Consider the following 18,896-nt stretch of genomic DNA (forward strand, 5'->3'; position numbering starts at 1 on the left):
TATAAAAAAATTACTGCAGAGATTGGTCCTTACTAAGTGGTTTTTCAGCACGTGCTCATCTGGTTTACAAGAATTAAACTTATTTTATAGGTCCCTGCCCCTCTGCCCCCATTCCTTACTCCTTCGTTCTCCAAGGGCAACTGTGGTAAATGGACTTGGTCCCAGTCAGACACCAGCGAATGGCAGTGTCCCTCTTTTCTCCTTCCCTCCTGCTTTCTGCTCACTCCATAATACTTAAGCTCACTCTTAAGTCTCCTTGTGTTTGGTCTGTTTTGGCTCTCAGCCCTATGATAAAGATGGAGGTGCACAAAGGGCCTGGTGAAACCTTGAGGTGGAAATTAAAAATGATAAAAATAATTACTCAAATGCCCCTCATCTACCTGTGTCTGACCCACTTTCTACAATATGTAGCCATTTCCCCAAGCACCTCTGTGCTGGATTTGTGTGTGTGTGTGTGTGTGTGTGTGTGTGTGTGTGTGTGTGTGTGTGGACCCTGGGGGAGGCAAAAAACTCACACTGCTGTGTTTCCACTGGAGGGGAAAACTCTGCTCCCTCCACTTCTTCCAACAGGGTCATTTTTGGCGTCACCGACTCATTTGGTTTGGCTTTGCCGTATTCCTGTCAATGCTTTCCGTAAACCATTATCACAGCCCCTCCAACGCAAACACTGTAGTGCCATCGTGGTGGGATTGTACAGGGCCATCATGACGTAGCTGTTGCTGTCGAAGTGTGACAGATGCACGGAGAGCTGATGTCCAGCAGACACACAAGTGCTATCTGCCTGTCACCAGGTCAATAGCCTTCAGTTGTACAGTGTAGGGGGGTGTGTGTGTGTGTGTGGGGGGGGGGGGTACTGTGGGTTAAAGAGCTAACAGTGGGATGACTATGGGAAGCAGGTGGAGCCACAGTTAGCTGTTCTGATGAAATGAAGATATCACCAGCGCACAGGCTGAGCCGAACTCGCGGCCCTTCACTCTTGGAGAAGCTCTCCTGCGACTCGAGCTGAGAGTAATTAAAAAGGTTTAATTAAGTCAATAATGAGCTGAAAGATCACAGATGCTGGGAGGGGACCCTGTGGGAACGGAGAATAAAGTCTGATAACCCCCCGCAACCCATAGAAATTGGTGGAAGTTCACCTCCTGAATGGCTGCAGAATTGAGATGTTGCACTTACCGCTCCTGGGGAGCTGTTCTAATTGAGGAAGGCCCATGGGGGGCTTGGGTGGGCAGCCCCAAAATCAACAGAAGGTGAAGACTGGCAGTCGTGGTGGCACCATGGGGTGCATCGCAGTGCTAGCAGTTGGTGGATAATTGACTAATAGGGAACTAATGGATAATTAGCTGCTAAATCTAATTTTTTTTAAATCAAGGCCATTTAAAAAAAAAAAAAGAAAAAAATTGCATCCATGGCTTCATCTGTGTTCCGCAGGGTGCATGGCGGTAGGAGCTGCTTCCTCGTACCTGCAGAGCCAAGGTTTGGATCCCAGCTCCTGCTTGTGGTACCCTTGAGCAAGGTTCTTTCTTTGGTAAAAATTACCCTACTATATTAATGGGTTGCTTTAGAAAAAAAAAAAGCATAAGCTAAATGCAGTAAATGTAGGATATGGCACCAGACCACATTACAGCACTCAGCTCCAGACCAGCGGCCCTCTCTTGTCCAGGAGCAAGGTTGAATGAGACCTTCGTATTTGAGGGGAGACCTGCAGGTGTTGGTACTTGATTACCTTGTTAGGAAAGTGACACCAAAATAAACCCCGGGCCCTTCTTCCTTGATGCGCTCTCTAAATGAATTTGTTTGCTGAGGCTACATTGAATTAACTGTGTTGGAGTGAGACATTAATAAACTCACACATTCACTTTAAGAATTTGTGTGTTTGTATGTGTAAATGAGGAAAAGAGTTTCACCATGTTGCATAAATTGTTACACTCTATGGTATTTACAACCACTGCCCTCCTGTATTAAGTACACACATGCATTTGAGCTGGAGCTCAGAACCAAAAGGCACGGGCTCATGACACCGACTGATCTGGGATCAGATAATTGTAAGACTGACACAAACCAGGATCTTGTTTTTTTTTCACTTCGCGATGGAAATATGACCTGGAAGACCATGCGTCGGGGACTTCTGGGGAGGTGACAGTACATCGTACGCTGACTGCACTCCAGTGGCTTTGCATTTGGATGATGTCCTCACAAAACTTACATTTATTCATTTAACAGGCGCTGTGTCTTGTGTGTTCTTGATGCACAAACACACACTGGTGTGGTGTGAGAAGATTCAACTGAAAGGTTTCATTTAGACTTTTGCTATGTTTTACATGCACACTCACCAGTTGGGTTTGATGGGCCCCGTACTATATCTCTCTCATACATACACACTCTAACCAGTTTTGATTGCCCCTTTACTATATTTTACACACTAACCAGGTGGTTCTTGGTCATCTGGACCATGACTGTGGAGGAATGGAGAAAGTGTTGGTTTTGAGGTTCAGGAAGAAAAGGACTGGCTGGAGAATGGAGCTGGTCAGCGAGGATGTGGACTCTAATGCAGGAGGGGGGCAATAGTGTATTGCAATGTCTACGTAGACTCCAGTGATGCAGTGGACCAGGGTTTCGCTTGGGGAGCTCCCAGGGGGCCACTGGAAGGGGTGGGGGTGGGAATGCCATTATCGGGCCAGACGGCCACCGGAGCGGAGTGCTAATTTAGAACAGAGGGAAAGGAAACGGGGGCTCGAAAGGAGCGAGAAGAGTTGGAATTTCAGATGGAAAAACTATAAAGATGCAACAGGGGCGGAGAAGGAAGTTGGGCTCGAAGACGCTGCTGAACAGAGAGGATGGAGGAACTATTTTTAAAGTAAAAGGAGACCGTCCCTTAAAGGACGCGAGACGCACCTGGAGGGCCGCAACGCACGGGAGGGGGACTTACGAGAGAGACGACGGAGGAGCGGGAACAGGACGGAGAATGAAGAGAGAGCTGGAGAGAGCGGGAGGAAAAGAAAAAGCAAAGAAAGGAGTCGAGGACGCGGGGCGGAATGCGGAGGAGAAAATGAAAGCGGATAATACGGCGGAGCGGGGGGTACGAGATTGATGGACTGACAGAAGAGGGAGGAGAGAATAGGATGAAAGGAGGGAGGCAGTCCCTCCAAACCCACCGCACGTGTGGGGCTGATGTTACGCGAGGGGAGAGAGAGAGGCTGGGAGGGGGTATATTTAAGCATGGCTCAGGACAGCGGAGGCAGGCTCTCAACTCCCAGCGAGTGAAGGGAGGACGAGAAGAGAAGAGTTGCAGCGAGAGTGAGAGAACCCAGCACCAGCTGCACGCGCACGCCACACACCCGCTCTCCCACACGCAGGCACGCACACGCGGACGAGGCCGAGCGTTGGACTACCCCCAACTCTCTTTCCACACGTTTTTTTTTTTTTTTTTGGAACGGTACCTGTGACCCGCATCGCTTTCCTGCCTCCGCCTCGACAGGATGGCCCGGGTCCCTCTCGGCAGAGCCCTGAGCTTTGCCGTCCTGGGCCTGGCGTTGGGGGGCATGCTAGATACGGGGCTGCCACCTGTGGGGTACCACCCCCGCTTCAACCCCTTCTTCTTCCTGTGCACCCACCATGGTGACCTGGAGGGGGGTGGGACAGAGGTGCTCCTCACACTGCAGATCGTGGGGAACCCCACTTCCTACACTCCTGGACAGGAGTATCAGGGTGAGTGTGCGAACTCTGACTGCACTGTGCCTGTGTGTGTGTGTGTGTGTGTTTAGCATAGGCCGATTTCTCAGGAATCTCTGGGAGAAAATAATGTCGTCTGTTCTACACAAGACTGAAGAGTCTGGTTGAAAGAACTGACACATTGCTGAGCTCCGGCTGGACTGATGGTCTCAAAGCCTCGAGATTCTTTTTGTCCCCCCGGGGAGAATTATTTTTCTTCAGAGATATTTGTTTCATGTTCATAGCTGCAGAGGATTTGTCGAAAGTCGCCGGACTGGTGGGCGGAGTGTGGATTTTTGTGCACTTATGCCGATGAAGTCGGGTGGAAGCGAAGGGTTTGAGGAACCCATGGAGAGCTGCTGGAGAGTTGGAGCTAGAGAGCATCTGGTTGAAATCTTGGGAACCTCACCTCTGTTATTTCTGAGGCACTTTGTAACTATCGAATGGCGTGCAAAAATAATCGTATTTGTAGAGTATAATCACTACCTATTGTGTGACTGTTATTGTCAAGCATGTAATGTAAGATACAGACCAAAGCAATATCTAAGATCATTTATTGTCCCTTCATTCATTTATTCTGTGTGTGTGTTGGATATATGAGGGGATTTTGTTTGTGTTTGAGGATGATTCGAATGCATTTATATAATAGTAGTAAGTGGTGTGGAAGAGTGTGCTTTGAAAAGAGTGTTGGATCTACTGGGATCTAGGGGTTCTGTATGTAGGAGTTCTCACCCGGAGGGTGCAGCAAGAGATCACACATGCTGAGGCTAGAGCGAACTGGAGAGGCACTCTGCTGTCAGGAATTAAATTTAAGAAATCAGTAAAACAAAAAAAAAAAAGGGATTCGTTCTCGAAAGGGGAAAAGCAAGCATTTATGCATAAAATTAAAATGCCCAAAAATAAAGCCCATGTTGCATTCTTAAAAGGTTGAAACCAGGAAGTCCCAAAAAGAGGTTTAAAAAATACACACCGGACCTATCCCACACTTTGGCAGCCACCTCTGCCCAGAATGCTTGGCACAGATTTGTAATGCAAGGAATGAAGGCGGAAAAAGAGCAGAATTGTGCAGATAAATATAAATATTCCCATTAACCAGAGGATGCTGTGAACTTTCTGTAGGCAGCCTCCTGTGGAGTGTAAGAGTGTGTTAACCTGCTTCGCCTCGTCCTGCTTGCCCCGTGGCATCCCGTGCTGCGCGTGTGTAAGACTTCAGCTGCATTTGTCAAGGAAATACGCTTCCTTTGTGTTGCTGGGTGAAAGCTGTGGAGATACCCCAGGGGCGGTCGACACGGAAGGCCGCTTCAGAGCTGCTCGGGGGTAGTTAGTCACCTGGTTCTGCTCTGAGATGTCACCATGCAGAGCTCATGGAGTGTTGAGTAAAGCACCTCGATGAGACGGATGGGATAGGCACCGGGATTATAATGAAGGAGGAGGGGGTGTGTGAAGAGCCTCGACAGGGACCGCACTGGTGGATTTGCATTGGAAATCTGCTGCTCTGCCATCACCGTGGTCTCGCCTGCTTTGTCGTGCTTGTGCGACACGTTGGGTTGTGTGAGAGACGAGCAGAAGACGGAACGGAGGGGTGGGGAGAGTTCCGGATGCCGGGAGAGGTGGTAAAACCAGACTCGTCTAGCGTGCAGAAAACAAAGGGAGGGGGACCGCATGCTGTACGCGCGAGTGAGTTTACTGAGCACGACCCCTCTGCCAAGTGGGATCTACAGGACTCTTTAAACCAGTCAGGCACACACTCCGTACGAACCTCACACACTTATTCTAATTCATACTGATGATGGACAAAGAAAGCACCGGGCCAAACCACATACCAGTTCAGGGTTACTTTTGAGGTTATCGATTAATAACCCTGGGGGATTACTGCTGTACACCCAAATAAAGTGATTAAATATAAAAATACATAAATTGGCAGCAGGTGGTGTAGTTGTTAGAGCTGCTGCTTTATATCTGTAGGAGCCAGGTTTGAATCCCGCTTCTTGATGTGGAACCCTATGTTGCTTCAGTTTAAATGACGCAGCTGTATCAATGGGTAAATCACTGTAAGTCACTTCAGAGAAAAGTGTCAGTAAACTTAAACGATCTTACTTTCTGCAGCAAATAGGTCCATAAAAATTAATGAAAGTGTGTCCAGTTGCTTGCTTTTGTGTTACAGTCTATGCAGAGCAAACACTGCTGACAGGGACACACACCATTGGGAAGACCGCTGCTCTGTAAGCATCCTGTTCGAACCCAGGCCTGCGATCTGCGCTTATCCTTTTCGCTTTGGGATCGCTCTGTGCCGTCAAGTGGAATGACACTCCTCAGCGCATTCTAAACTTCAGCTGTTTTTCTTTTTCTAGGATTTTCAATATGCGGAATGTCGTTTTGGGAGGCGGGCGGCGCTGAAAGAGTCGTCGTTCTCTTGAGCATCAGCTGCCCTTTTCTGGAGTCATGTCATCCGTTCCCTGGTTTTACCTGCTGCATTACACATTTACATTTATTTATTTTTTCTCCAAAGCGATGTACGTCTCAGAGAAAATACAATTTGTACATTACATTAAGAGAAAGAGACATGGCTGCAGACACGTATTTCTCAAGTAAACCTAGTTTGTTACTTTCCACTTTGCACCGATGTTAATCACTCGAGTAGGTGCATAAAAGGGGTATAATCAGAAGGGTATAACTTATTTCCCCAAGTAAGTGTTGCGGCAGAGTAACTGCTTCTGAACCCTGTTGAACATGTAATTTCCATACCGAAGAAACATATTCCACACATATTAATCTTTCCTAGTGTCTACAGTTTCCTTTTGGCTGTAGAGCCAAGATGGGGATAAAAGGGCTGTGACCTCTTACACTGTGACCTGTCCCACCACCCTTCTAAGATGCCCAGCTATCCTGCCGCTATCCTCGGATGATGTGGGGGTGACGAACTCTTCTGCTCTCGGGGGGGATGTGCAAATGAATTCCAAAGACATGCTGTTCAGGTTCACCCATAGTGTGTGAGTGACAGACAGAGAGAGTGTGTTCCACTGATGTATGGATGAGTGACCCATTGTAAGTAGTGTGTCTAGCAGTGTAAGTCACCTTGGTGAACAAGGTGTGTGGGCAGATAACACTACATAGAGTTCATTGGAAGTTGTTTTGGAGAAAAGCATCTGCTAAATAAGTAAATGTAATGTAGTGCAGGTGAATCAACCCCAAAACCACCTGTCTCCTTTCTTGAAGCATGACTAAATACACACACACACACACATTTACTGAACCGCTTGTCCCAAATGGGGTCCCGGAGCCTACCCAGCAACACAGGGCGTAAGGCCGGAGGGGGAGGGGACACACCCAGGACCGGATGCCAGTCCGTCACAAGGCACCCCAAGTGGGACTTGGACCCCAGACCCACCGGAGAGCAGGACCTGGTCCAACCCACTGCGCAACCGCACCCCCCCTTTGCATGACTAAATATTTCATTGTATTTTATCTATTAACCTATGGTAAATCAGCAATTGCCCAGCCATTTAGTTGTTCACTGGAATGTTTTTGTGAAAATTTAAGGCCTGTATGAATTTTTTGGGATGGGGATGCGGTGGCGCAGTGGTTTGGACCGGGTCCTACTCTCCAGTGGGTCTGGGGTTCAAGTCCCACTTGGGGTGCCTTGCGATGGACTGGCGTCCCGTCCTGGGTGTGTCCCCTCCCCCTCCGGCCTTCCGCCCTGTGTTACCGGGTAGGCTCCGGTTCCCCGTGACCCCGTATGGGACAAGCGGTTCTGAAAATGTGTGTGTGTGTGTGTGTGTGTGTGTGTGTGTGTGTGAATTTTTTGGCACGGAATCCATGGTCCTGTACACAGACTGATAAAACGCTAAGGCTGGAGGCGGTGAACCAAAACTGCTCTTTTTTTTTTTTTTCTGGTTAGACATGTCATTCTGAGCCCCATGCAGAAGAGACCATTTCAATAATATCTCATTTTGTTCTTGAAAAAGAATTGCTTTGCTGCAGACGGAAAGAGGGAAAGAACGAGTGGAGGAAAAGCATGATGCCATGGCACAGACGTTCGTGAGCCGCAGGGCGAGAGGCTGGTGGACGGACGCTTGCCAGCTGGTGTCCTTGGAAAGTTACACGTCTGAAATAATGGAAATAGAGTAAAGATGGAGAGAGCGGCTGGAAAGTGCTTTTTGATGCTTTGTTCCCGATACTGCATCTGTGGACATGATACCGGTGCGGTTTTCCGCGTTTTCTTGTGACGCGCATGTGTTTCTTTGGTGTGTTTAGTCAAACATCAGGGTTTTTTTCTTGGGGGTATTAAGAAAGGAAGATATTTTTGTCTATGTGTGTGTTTGTGTGTAGTTGCTCGGGGGGATTTTGAGGAGGGATAAGGGTGAGTGGGATGGAGCTCAAGTGCAGGCGTGCTGAGCTCTGGTCACTGGCTGCACAGGCAACTGGCTCTCATTTCGGTCACTGACTGAAGTCTAACCAGCAGCTAGCAGTGGAGTGGCGCTCCCAGGAAAGACACACACACACACACACACACACACACACACACACACACACACACACACACACACACACACACACACACACACACACACACACAGAGAGAGAGAGCACTGCTGCTGTGGAGGCAGAGCACACCCTTGGGATCAGACACCCCAGACAACTTCAACATACATCCCAATTAAGTTCTTTAAAGGTCAAGCAGTCAGAATATTCCTACTAAATATGATAAACATATGAAATCAAATGATTAAATGGTGCAATATGAGCTGCGTTCAGCTGAGCCGCAAAGAAAAGTCAAAAACAAACACTTGAACCAGCGGCAGTAAAGACCTTGATAAACTCTATACCATCACTGTATTGTTACCTCTATAGGCAGTTATTATAATATAATTTTCTGATAATAATGTGGTATGTTTTCTTTTTGAGCCAACTAAACCATAAAGGGTTTCAATGTGTCTGTTCAGCCTGTAAGTGCAGGAAAACATCACAGTAAATGTACAGAACCTCACGCATGTAAAGAAGGTGGAAGAGGGAAATTGTTTATTTTAGTGTTTTAGATTTAACTGTGTCTTGATTACAAGTACTATGCCATTGCCACTTTTTGGATGGGGATATTATTGGTTTATATTTTCTTCCTCCCCAACCCACACACACACACACACACTGGCTGAAACTTGTCCCAAGCGGGGTCGCGGCAAACCAGAGCCTGACCCAGCAACGCAGAGCGTGGGGCTGGACGGGGAGGGGACGCACCCAAGATGGGATGCCAGTTCATCACAGGGCACCCCAAGCGGGACTCGAACTCCAAGCCCGAGGAAGAGTGGGACCTGGCCAGGCTCCACCGCAGGCTCCACCGCGCCCCCCACCTCTCCAACCTAAATTTTGCTATTTTATTTGACACAGAAGCAAGATTCAGACACGATTCTGTTGTCCTCTCACCTCTGCACTGCTTGACCCCTGGAGAGTTTAGGAAGTCTTTCTGTTATAACCTTTGACCTCTTCATATCTCACCTCCCCCAGAGAGGATAGGGGGTATGTGCCTGCGAAACGCAGAGTTCTGTCATGACCTGTTGTTTCAAAAAAAAAACAAAAAAAAAAAAAGACAGAGGCTGACTGGGGTCATGTATCCTGCTGACCACTGAACTGCTGGGATTATAGCACCGCTGCTCTCTTAATTGCTGTAAGCATTGTTGTTGGAATGACAGTGTTGAGATATGGGCTGCCAGAGCAAGCACAGGGAGGGGTTTTTAACAGTGTCACAGCTCCGTGGGGGGGTACTACTTCAGTTGTGTACATGCTTCTCGGAAGCATCATTTACCCTCTGTGTATGTGCGTGTCAGCTTCTCCACTAACTCCAGTCACAGTGATGCAATTTAGCGGTATGGAGGTGTGCGTCTTTCGGTCAATGAAGGCGATCTGTTGTAAAATAACCCCCAATGGTTTCCTCAATGCGCTGGTTAAGGGATAGTGAAAAGCATCAAATATACACTGTTTCTGCTGGGTGGAGACAGAGCTCACAGAAGTCTCCCTGCAGACACTGGATCCCACACAAATACACTGTAACATCAATCTCTGTGAGAAAGTCTGAGTTGTACCTCCTGCTGGGTGGCCGGTCTTTAGGGTGGGGGTCATCCTGATGACATTTGTTTTTATAAACTCTCCAGGGAGGGGATGCGGGTACGTTGAATCTTCTTGACGGGATTGATGAGAATTTAGAACGATTGTCTAGACGTCCTCTGTGGAATGAGAGAAAAATAAATGGGTTCAGTTGTACTTCTCTGGTCACAGGAGACCCACCTCATTCCTTCCAGTCTTGATCCACTGGAACGGTGATGACCAGATGAAGACACGCCCATGTGGCACTGTGAACCCTGTTGAGAACAGCACTGACGTACAGCTGGACCATCCATGCAAGTGGAAGAATGAAGCAGTTCTAGTTGAGCTGTTATGCTTTTCCACACCAAGTTGCTTGTTGGTTGCTTGCAAGTTGGTTGTTCCCAGATCTAGACTTTGTGTGGGAATGCCCAGGAAAGGTGGTCAGCTCTTGGTACTTGGATCCTCTGAGATTTATCTTTCACCTTTTGGCTGTGACTGAAAGATTTTTTTTTTTTTTTTTTTGTTTTCCTCTCCACTGTTGCCAGCTGGTTTACTCCATTGTTAATTATATATATGTTATATCTGTAATCTTGTAATACTTTACCTTCGTCCAACACGACAAACTTGTTCAGCGCCTTGTCACTCTGGTGAGAAGGGTGCTCTGTCAAAAAAAAAAAAAATAAAAAAAATTGAATTGCATTTGTTTTTGGGTAAGGTCCTTAGATCCCAAACTATGGCAGTCTGATACAATCATACACCACTAAGCTATTCTCCTTTCTTCCACCCCAGTAAACAGGATCAGTTGTTGGGGGAGGGGATTTGTGGGCTAGATAAATTAAACTGGCTCTCACCCCACACCTTGGCAATTACCACCATCATTTCCCAAACATATAAACACCACAGGCAGGTACAAGTGACCCCGCGCACAGGTTCAAAGTGAGACACGTTTCAGCTGAGCAATGAGTAGTTGCGTTATGTATCTCATTATGTATCTCATTTTCTCCCAGGCAACACTGTGCTTTTTGCTGTCACTTAACCTACTTGGCAAAGATGTGAAAATGAAATAGTAAATAGACTTGCTTTTTCAGCCTATTAGTACACATAGAGGTGGGGAATTCTTATATCCTTCTCTAAGTGAAATTGAATACACAGGAAATCCACATTTTACTGATGGCAGCAGGCACTGTAGTGCTTGGAGGGGATGTATTGAGCTCAGCAGACCCAAGTTAATCCCGCCACCTGCTGTACTACCCTTAAATAAGGTATTCACCCTTAATTGAGAACTAATAGTTTAAAAAAAATAACCCAGCTTTAAAAATGGGTAAATCATTGTAAGCAGGTTAACGCTGGGTGTTGCTTTGGAGAAAAATGTCAGATGAAGGAATAGCAAGACAGACTGACTGGGTAAATGTGTTCCAGAAACATCAGTTGCAAATTTTATCCCATATTCTGTTAATAAATACTATTGATGATTTTCATTGATATGAAATGCTTGTAGACAGACTTTGGTCTTAATGGACTGGATCAGGAGAACTACAAGCTGCTGCTGCTATTTAATCCTTTTGCTGCTGTTTTCCCTCAGAGCAGCTCACAGTGTTAGGTTTGAACAATGAGAGAATATGATTTACTCATTGATACAGCTGGGGAGTTTTACTCGAATTGAAGTGAGGTGTTTTGATAGCAAGGAGAGGGTTCTAACCGCTGCACCACCTGCATCTACAACAACCCTGGTTAAGATGAACTTTTCCAGAACTGGGGCATCACATGAACTGGATTCAATTATTTTTACACAGACCAAATTGCAGAAGGGATTTCTTGGCAGGAATGGGGTTTCCCACCCTGGTTATCTCAATGGATGCACACTTGTTAAAGGTGGCCTTGCATGATTAAAGATGCTTCTCACTCTCTGCCTGTGGTCCACTGCTTCCCTGTTATGGGCCTCCAACCTGCCATTAGTGAAACCCAGAGTTCCCTGGTCTGTATTGTGCTTAAGTTTCCCATGTCAGGATGATCTGCGCAAGTGATGAAGACTTCCAGTAGAGAAAAAAGCTTTGAATTGTTGGTTATAATCTACAAATTGCATGCCACGAAAAGGCTGAAAAGCAAAAAAAAAATAAATCCTTCAGTTTGATACAAAGCATATATTCAAGCCTCAGTTGCTAACCTGAAAAAAAACATTCAGTGTATGTTCTTTGAGATCTCAGATGGGTCTTTACTTGTGTCTGGATTCTGCTGATTCAGACAGATAAAGCAAGAGGAAGAGACTCAGTTTTTGCATATTGTTTTTATGAAATGTCAGAACTTCTCTGCTTTGGTCCAACTCACATCTGCTGGTGGGCCCCACAACATAACGAGGCATGGGCATGAGGAGAAAGCGTGCGGGGTGGTGGGGATGTGCATCTTGCAGACGGCGAGCACGATGCTTTGAATGCTCTTCCAGGTGTGAGATGTACATGGAAAAGCAGAAGAAATGGCCGTTATCCTTCCAAAGCACCAGAGAGTCCATCCAAGGTGTACAGTGCCCCCTGTGTCAGCTTAACAAACACAGTAATTCTCTGCATCTGTGTTCTGGTGAAATTGCTTGAAAGGACCTCTGGAGATCACTCCTGTGTATCTTTGAGATAATCCATCTCCCTTTGATCATGTTTTCCACATCTTCATCTTATTCACATTGCATGTTAATGATGTTATGGCTCAAACTGCAGTGAGAATTGTCCGCTATGCTTGATCTAGTGGTAAAGCAGTTGGCTGAATTTCCGTGGTCCCACAAAAAAAATCCACTATAATTATGAGTTGCCCTTTTTTTTTTAAATTTTTTTTTTAAAATAAACTTAGGCTGATTGCAGTCTAATCCATTGTCCTTCCCATTACTGAACTATTGATACTGACAGATCCCCAGATTTCTCAGACAAGGCCCGTTTTCCAAGATTGCCTTAGCTGTAAAAAAAGGCGGCGGTAGAATGAAGAAGTCGGACAGAAGTGAAGGGGTCAGCGTGGAGTTAAGGGAGACGCCCACAGGGATGCACGGCGAACGGAATCCATCATACTTCCAGCACAGGATGAAAAATGCATGAGTCCCTTCAAGCCCCTTGTACCACAACTCATTGCTCAGGATCACTCCCTATGTCTGTGAACACATCCCTGCTGTGCTGCCCCCCTGCCACCACCTCCTTTATCAAAAGCTTTCGACCACGACCTTCTTGTGTCTGTCTGTTGGGAGTGAGGTTCAACTGGCCCTTGGTAGTAGGATCACCCCAGCACCCCAAGTCCCCCATTAAGCAAAGCTGCCTGCCGAGTTGGATATCTATTAACCTCACGGAGAGAAGGATCCTAACAGAGCTTATATGAGCGGATAAAACTGAAACATAACCTCGGTAAATATTCCACATTCTGCATGCTGCTCAAATGGGGGATGGTGTGTTTCTATGCGTTTCTTTGAAGAATTGCAGCAGTCAGTCAGTATACTTTTGATGGATGAAACAAGTTGTATAAATTGTGTGAAGTGAATTTCAAGAGCTATGTATAATCATATTTCTCCTTCCAATCAGAAAGTCAAATATGCTTACCTTTGCTGTCTCACGTTCCCTAGCATAAAAGACATCTTTTATTCCTGTTGGTTCAGTAATAACATTATTACTAATACTCTTGGTCACTTGGCTTTTTTTCATAATTAATTGTACTATTTTATTTATGGGAATGTAGATGTGGAAATTTAAATTGTGAACTATGTTGTATAAATATTAAATATGCCACCTTGTTGTATTTTCCCTCTCGTTTTTAATCTCAGCATTTGCTGATTTAAGAGGTTTACCAAACTTTGCAGACACTTTATGAAATTTGAATACGAGTCTGGGGTTCATGCTTACTTGTCCCCTGGCTGAGAGAAGAGATATTAAACATTTATAAGGAAATGAGCAAAACCATCGTCCTCGGAGATGCTGAAGTACCAACTGGATTTTGTGTGTGTGTGTGTGTATTTTAAGGGGGTGCAGGAGTTCTGTCTTCAATCTGCTACAGACAATGGGATGTTCAGCACTCCAGGTCATTATGGCTTCTGCTTGCTGGGAGGAGACTGAAGAGCTCATGGAAGTTCCTCCGAAAGGGCTCAGTCATTTTATTTTACTTCCATGCGGTTTACTTATGTCTTGTGTTTTCATTGTCCTTGTTATGATGAATTCTGCTCTTAATATTTTATCAAGGCCAACCTTTGATTCGAAGCAGCTTATGAATAAATAGCATACCTAGTGATGTCACTGCTGTTTAGGCAAAATTCTCAAGGGTACAAGAGTAGTCCCACTCACCTGAACATGGAACCTTTCTTTCCATATTTTGAGTAACTATGTTCCTTGTGCACCCAGATATTCTGTCCTTCTTGATTCTTTGTGGATGCTGCGCTGGGTATTTTTGGCATCTTCTGTTTATTCCGAAAGTGTTGCTCTTCACCGTTTGAAGGGTACAGGTGCTCCCTTCTCCACATATAGGGAATATTAAAACAAGGTTAAATACACTACTCGAGTTGTAATGTTCAGCGTAATTATTCTGTTTTACAGGTTTTTCCTCTCCCCATGCTACTCCTTTTAATACAGAGATAAAAGAGTATGCTGTCTTTACAGAGAAGGCTGTTGCTCTGTGGTTCACTGGGAGTTGATGTCCTTGGCAGGACACTGTGTGATGCTCAAGTTCAAGCTGAGACTCTTACAGCTGGAGATCACTGGGCTTCAGAAATGATAATGAGTCTCTGATAAAAGCTCCACCTGCTCAGCCAATGAAGCGTTCCATAATCATTGTCATTTAGTGTGAAAGTTGATGATTCACAACACGCTCAAGGCCTCAATGCTTTGCACGTGTGCTAGAGTGCTGACCAACCCTTGTGTGAAGAAATGACCGTGGGAGGCAAGTGGTAGCAGGCAATCACCCCGTTTTGCACCGCGTGCACACGGGCGTGTCGGTGAATGAGGCCGGCCGCCCTGGACTGTCACAGCGGCAGATGGCTGCGCCAGTAAGACTGGGATGTGCCAGCTGGTTATGTAATAGGATGATGGCGATGAGCTCAGACTGGGTTAACAATCGCACGACATTCACGCAAATATCCACAAATACTGACTCCGGTGCACAAGTAGAGTGACTATACTGTGTGATTTGAAATTGGATGCGTTTTGCCCCAGGTCACAGATGACCTTGCCAAAGAGGAAAGGCTATGTGCCCTTGCTGCACCGTACAGGTGACTACTGGTCAAACTTGGGAAGGAAGTGCAGGCGACACACATGGATGAAGCTCTTGCCCATGTCCTGCCTTCATTTCCTTCCCCTTGTACATACCAGGCAGAGTTTGATGTAGGTCAGTTGCTCACCTATCCTTACCCGTTCCATTGCTTTTCAGGAAATTAAAAAAAACAAATTGAGAATCGGAGACGTTTTCATGCAGTGTGCAAACGCCAGTAAAAATATCCTGACACCCTTTTTAATTTTGAAGTGAGAAAGAAATTTAATTTGTAACAGAGTGGTGAGACATTTTGAATTGTGTTTTAGATCTGTGATAGAGGAAATAAGCAGTACATTTGCTGGGCTGTTTTCCCATGGTTGTTTTAGATGTTTCATCCACGGCCGGTTGCAGAGAAGTGTAGGGTGGGTGCGTCAGGATGCAGGGAATTTCAGTCCTCCTCTTCACATCACTGCAACCATAACCCTGTAAATTCAACTTCCATAGTCTTAGATTCCCTGGAAAAACCTACAAACATGTAGAGTGTTTGGCTCCAATGGTCCTTTCCCACTGTGAGACTCCATAGGGACTTTGGTTATGTGAGGTCACGAGTTCTCCCACATTAAATAAGGACACAGTGCTTTATTGTTCTGCGGTGGATGCTTTGCCATTTTAAAAAAAACTCACCTTAAATTTAATGAAATGCTGTTTAAGTCCGGCGTCCCGTCCTGGGTGTGTCCCCTTCCCCCTCCGGCCTTACGCCCTGTGTTGCCGGGTAGGCTCCGGTTCCCCGTGACCCCGTAAGGGACAAGCGGTTCTGAAAATGTGTGTGTGTGTGTGTGTGCTGTTTAAGTCCTTTGTTGCTTTGGGTGATGATCCTATCTGCAGACCAGGAAACATTTGCTACTGATTTCAATGCCTTGATTCAGGATGCCTTGTTAAGTCATCCTTGGTTCCTCCTAGAGATTACCGCATGGCTATCTGTCATAAGCCCAAGCACTGTGACTTGGTGTTGCTGGTGTTACCAAGAGTGAGGTAATGTGACGTGACTGCCAGAGTGCATTAAACTGCATTGTACATTCCTCTGCCAAAATATATTAAATAGTCTTGTTTTTAGTTGCTGCCATGTCTCAAGTGCCTATTGCCGCAGTATAAGGAGCAACAGCGGACCTTGTTATGCTTTACTGCATAGCCTCGGCTGGTAATTACAGCCCTCAAAGCATGACTGCAGGTTCCTTTGGGCAAGTGTGCTGGAACTCTCGGTAACTTGAAGGTGCCACACTGTTAAGTTTTAACAGAGGACTGGCTGTGTACCCACTTCAACAGTCTTCCCCTTGCTGTTGGAGACCCGCCTTGTTAGGGCTCTGCCCATTACTGTTCAGTCTCCCATGAAGGCTGTGATTGATCTTGACCTGAGAGAGACTTGGGATGTCTTGGTTTTGGTTACCTCTAAACTGATGATTCAGCTGAGTTCCTGTGCTGCTGAATGTGTGATTAAGTACTAGTGTACTTTCAGGTTTTTGATATCACCCTGGAAGAGAGAAGATGGAGCTGAGTTGAGCAGGCTTCACTTCTGGTTACATCCTCCCCAATGTTCCTGTCCTTGTCGCCATTCTGACCTTGTCCTCCACTGGCCAATTTATGTCCCCTGCTGCAGTCTCACTTCTACACTGTCACTGCTCTCCATCACAAGCTGAATTGTCTCTGTGCTTCACTGAACTTGCTCGGTCAGAACAGAGCTCAGAGCGCAGACTCGGTCCCTTTTTACAGCCTTTTATTTATTCCAGAGCTGTGTGCTTGCCTGTCTTCTCTCCAAGCTACCCCATCATTCTTCTTCTACTTGTGCTAACACCCCCTCAGAAATGGTCCTGCCACACACAGATGCCACCCTCCATCTGACATCTCCTGTTAGACACAGCCCTCGCCCAAAAATAATCCTCTTATACCCCCCACACCTCCTGGTGGAAGAAGTTAGGGAAATGACAGCAAAATTTGTGTTAATACAGAGTGGGACTCTTCGCTCTCCATTTCCTCCATACGGATTGAAGGTGCTACTTAAACTTGGGGACTAGGCATCCCTGAGTGCACTTACCATGTGAGGTATTAAAATTTCACATCATAATGTTGCAACCTGGCTGTAGTCTTGCAAAGCACTCAAACTAAATATGAGTAAAAATACTGAACTTGTATATTATAGTAAAAAAAAAAAATCCCTTGGTACGAATGAAAGGAAATGTCAGTTGGAAAGTTAAATATTGACAGAACAAGCTCAGCACAGAGAAAAAATGTGGAGTCTGAGAATGGGCAGTTCAGAGGTAGGTGGGTGGGTGCACCTTCCCCTACAAAATTCCATGGCCTTGCTCAATGGCCTTGTCGTATTTCTTTCCCATAGACACCCATGGGAAATTTCATTCTCCGCCTATGTATTTTACTGGCTTTTAAGATGGGGTAGATCTATACACAGGTGAACTTTCAGTCTGTTATGTTGCACTGTGGTATTTCATTGTAAAAACAGGAGATCCCAAGCTTTGTGTAAGAACACACAGATGTGAATGTTCGCTTCTCAACACCATCATCCCTGTAGTGTCACGAACTCCCAACACAATCTCTCATTGGTGGCGACAGGTGGGGACCATCTGACTTTAACAGAATCAAAGGGGCTTGTTAATGTTATACCTTCCTCGTGTCTCAAGGGACAGGAAAGGAAGATCGGTCCGAGCCAAATGGTGAATCAGAATGGATATTACCTGGTACACTTGATTCCAACTCACATGGATGGAGAGGACCTGTCAAATTTGGCCACATCATTGTTGCCTTGTATTGATTAGTTTCAGCTGGTGTGTACTTTGTATGGAAAACTCAAAACTTAAGAGTTCAAAAAGGTATAAAAAGTCATCTAATATTGTAATAACTGGCTGAACATTATTGGCCTCAGCTGTGGTCATCCTTGCACATGCAGCAATACGCACCACACTGTATGAGGCTCTGTGCTTGAAACAGAGGGCTGTGCTCAGGGACAGAGCATCATGTGATGCTCAGAGCGTCACTTGTTTCTTTCCTGAAACAGGATAGAGTCAATAACTAAAAATTTTTCTATTGAGTAGGGGGTTTTCTTCAAAAACCTAGTTTTGCATTTGGCTTCTGCTCTCCACAGCTTTGAGTGCTTTGTTTATGCCTGGCTATCTGACCACATTAGTACTGTTGAAACATGGGTGTTGCTTGTGTCTGAGGGGTAAAATTCTGACTGTAGATGGACAATGGGTCTAATGGCTTTTTTAAGGCTTTAATAGCATTATTAAAATTATTGACTGGATATCCAGCAGTTTCATATTTTAACCAGATGATAATTAGGACATTGAAAATTGGTGGACCAGGGTTAGAGATGCTGACTACCTAGAATGCTGGGGCCCTGAACTCGACACTAGGTAGATCATTCCAAAGCTCTGCCATTTGTACCTGCTGCAAAAGACACCAAATCACAACTCAAATGTCAATGTTAAGATGATAATGAGAGCAACTTTAGGAGAGAAATGTGTAAGCATGAAGGAAAATGCATTGCTCTTTGACAAGAGCGCAACTGTGGCCCTTCACGGTGCAACAGTTCAGTTTCTGCTATGGTGTCTTTCTCAGTCATCGTTTACTGTAAGATGTGCAGAAGTGTGAATTAGTGGTTTCCGTACATATGGTCACACGGTCAAAAGGTGTGACAGTGAACTTAATCCCTTTGGCCTCTTCTGATGTCGTGCATATGAACACACTCTAGATGTGCAGCCATTATTTTCACAGGCAAGTGTTATTTCTTGGTTTGAAAATAACCTATTTGCACCTTTTGTGCAACTCTGCATTGGCCACCTGGTACCCTACTTCTTTCTATAAGCAGATGAAATCATAAAAAGGGAATTTGTCAGGTCCAA

At 45.7% G+C, this 18,896-nt stretch overlaps 1 protein-coding gene across 1 annotated transcript in view; it reads left to right on the forward strand.

The window, feature by feature from the left end:
* The first annotated feature begins 3,476 nt into the window (after positions 1-3,476).
* The window catches only part of LOC108918695 (reelin-like), a 92,699-nt gene continuing 77,279 nt past the window's right edge, over positions 3,477-18,896 (forward strand). Inside the window, exon 1 of the mRNA XM_029247494.1 lies at positions 3,477-3,705. Within this exon, the coding sequence (XP_029103327.1) occupies positions 3,477-3,705 (229 nt within the window). The remainder of the gene's footprint in view (positions 3,706-18,896) is intronic.

The sequence above is a fragment of the Scleropages formosus genome, chromosome 21, assembly GCF_900964775.1.
Source record: "Scleropages formosus chromosome 21, fSclFor1.1, whole genome shotgun sequence".
Classification (NCBI taxonomy): domain Eukaryota; kingdom Metazoa; phylum Chordata; class Actinopteri; order Osteoglossiformes; family Osteoglossidae; genus Scleropages; species Scleropages formosus.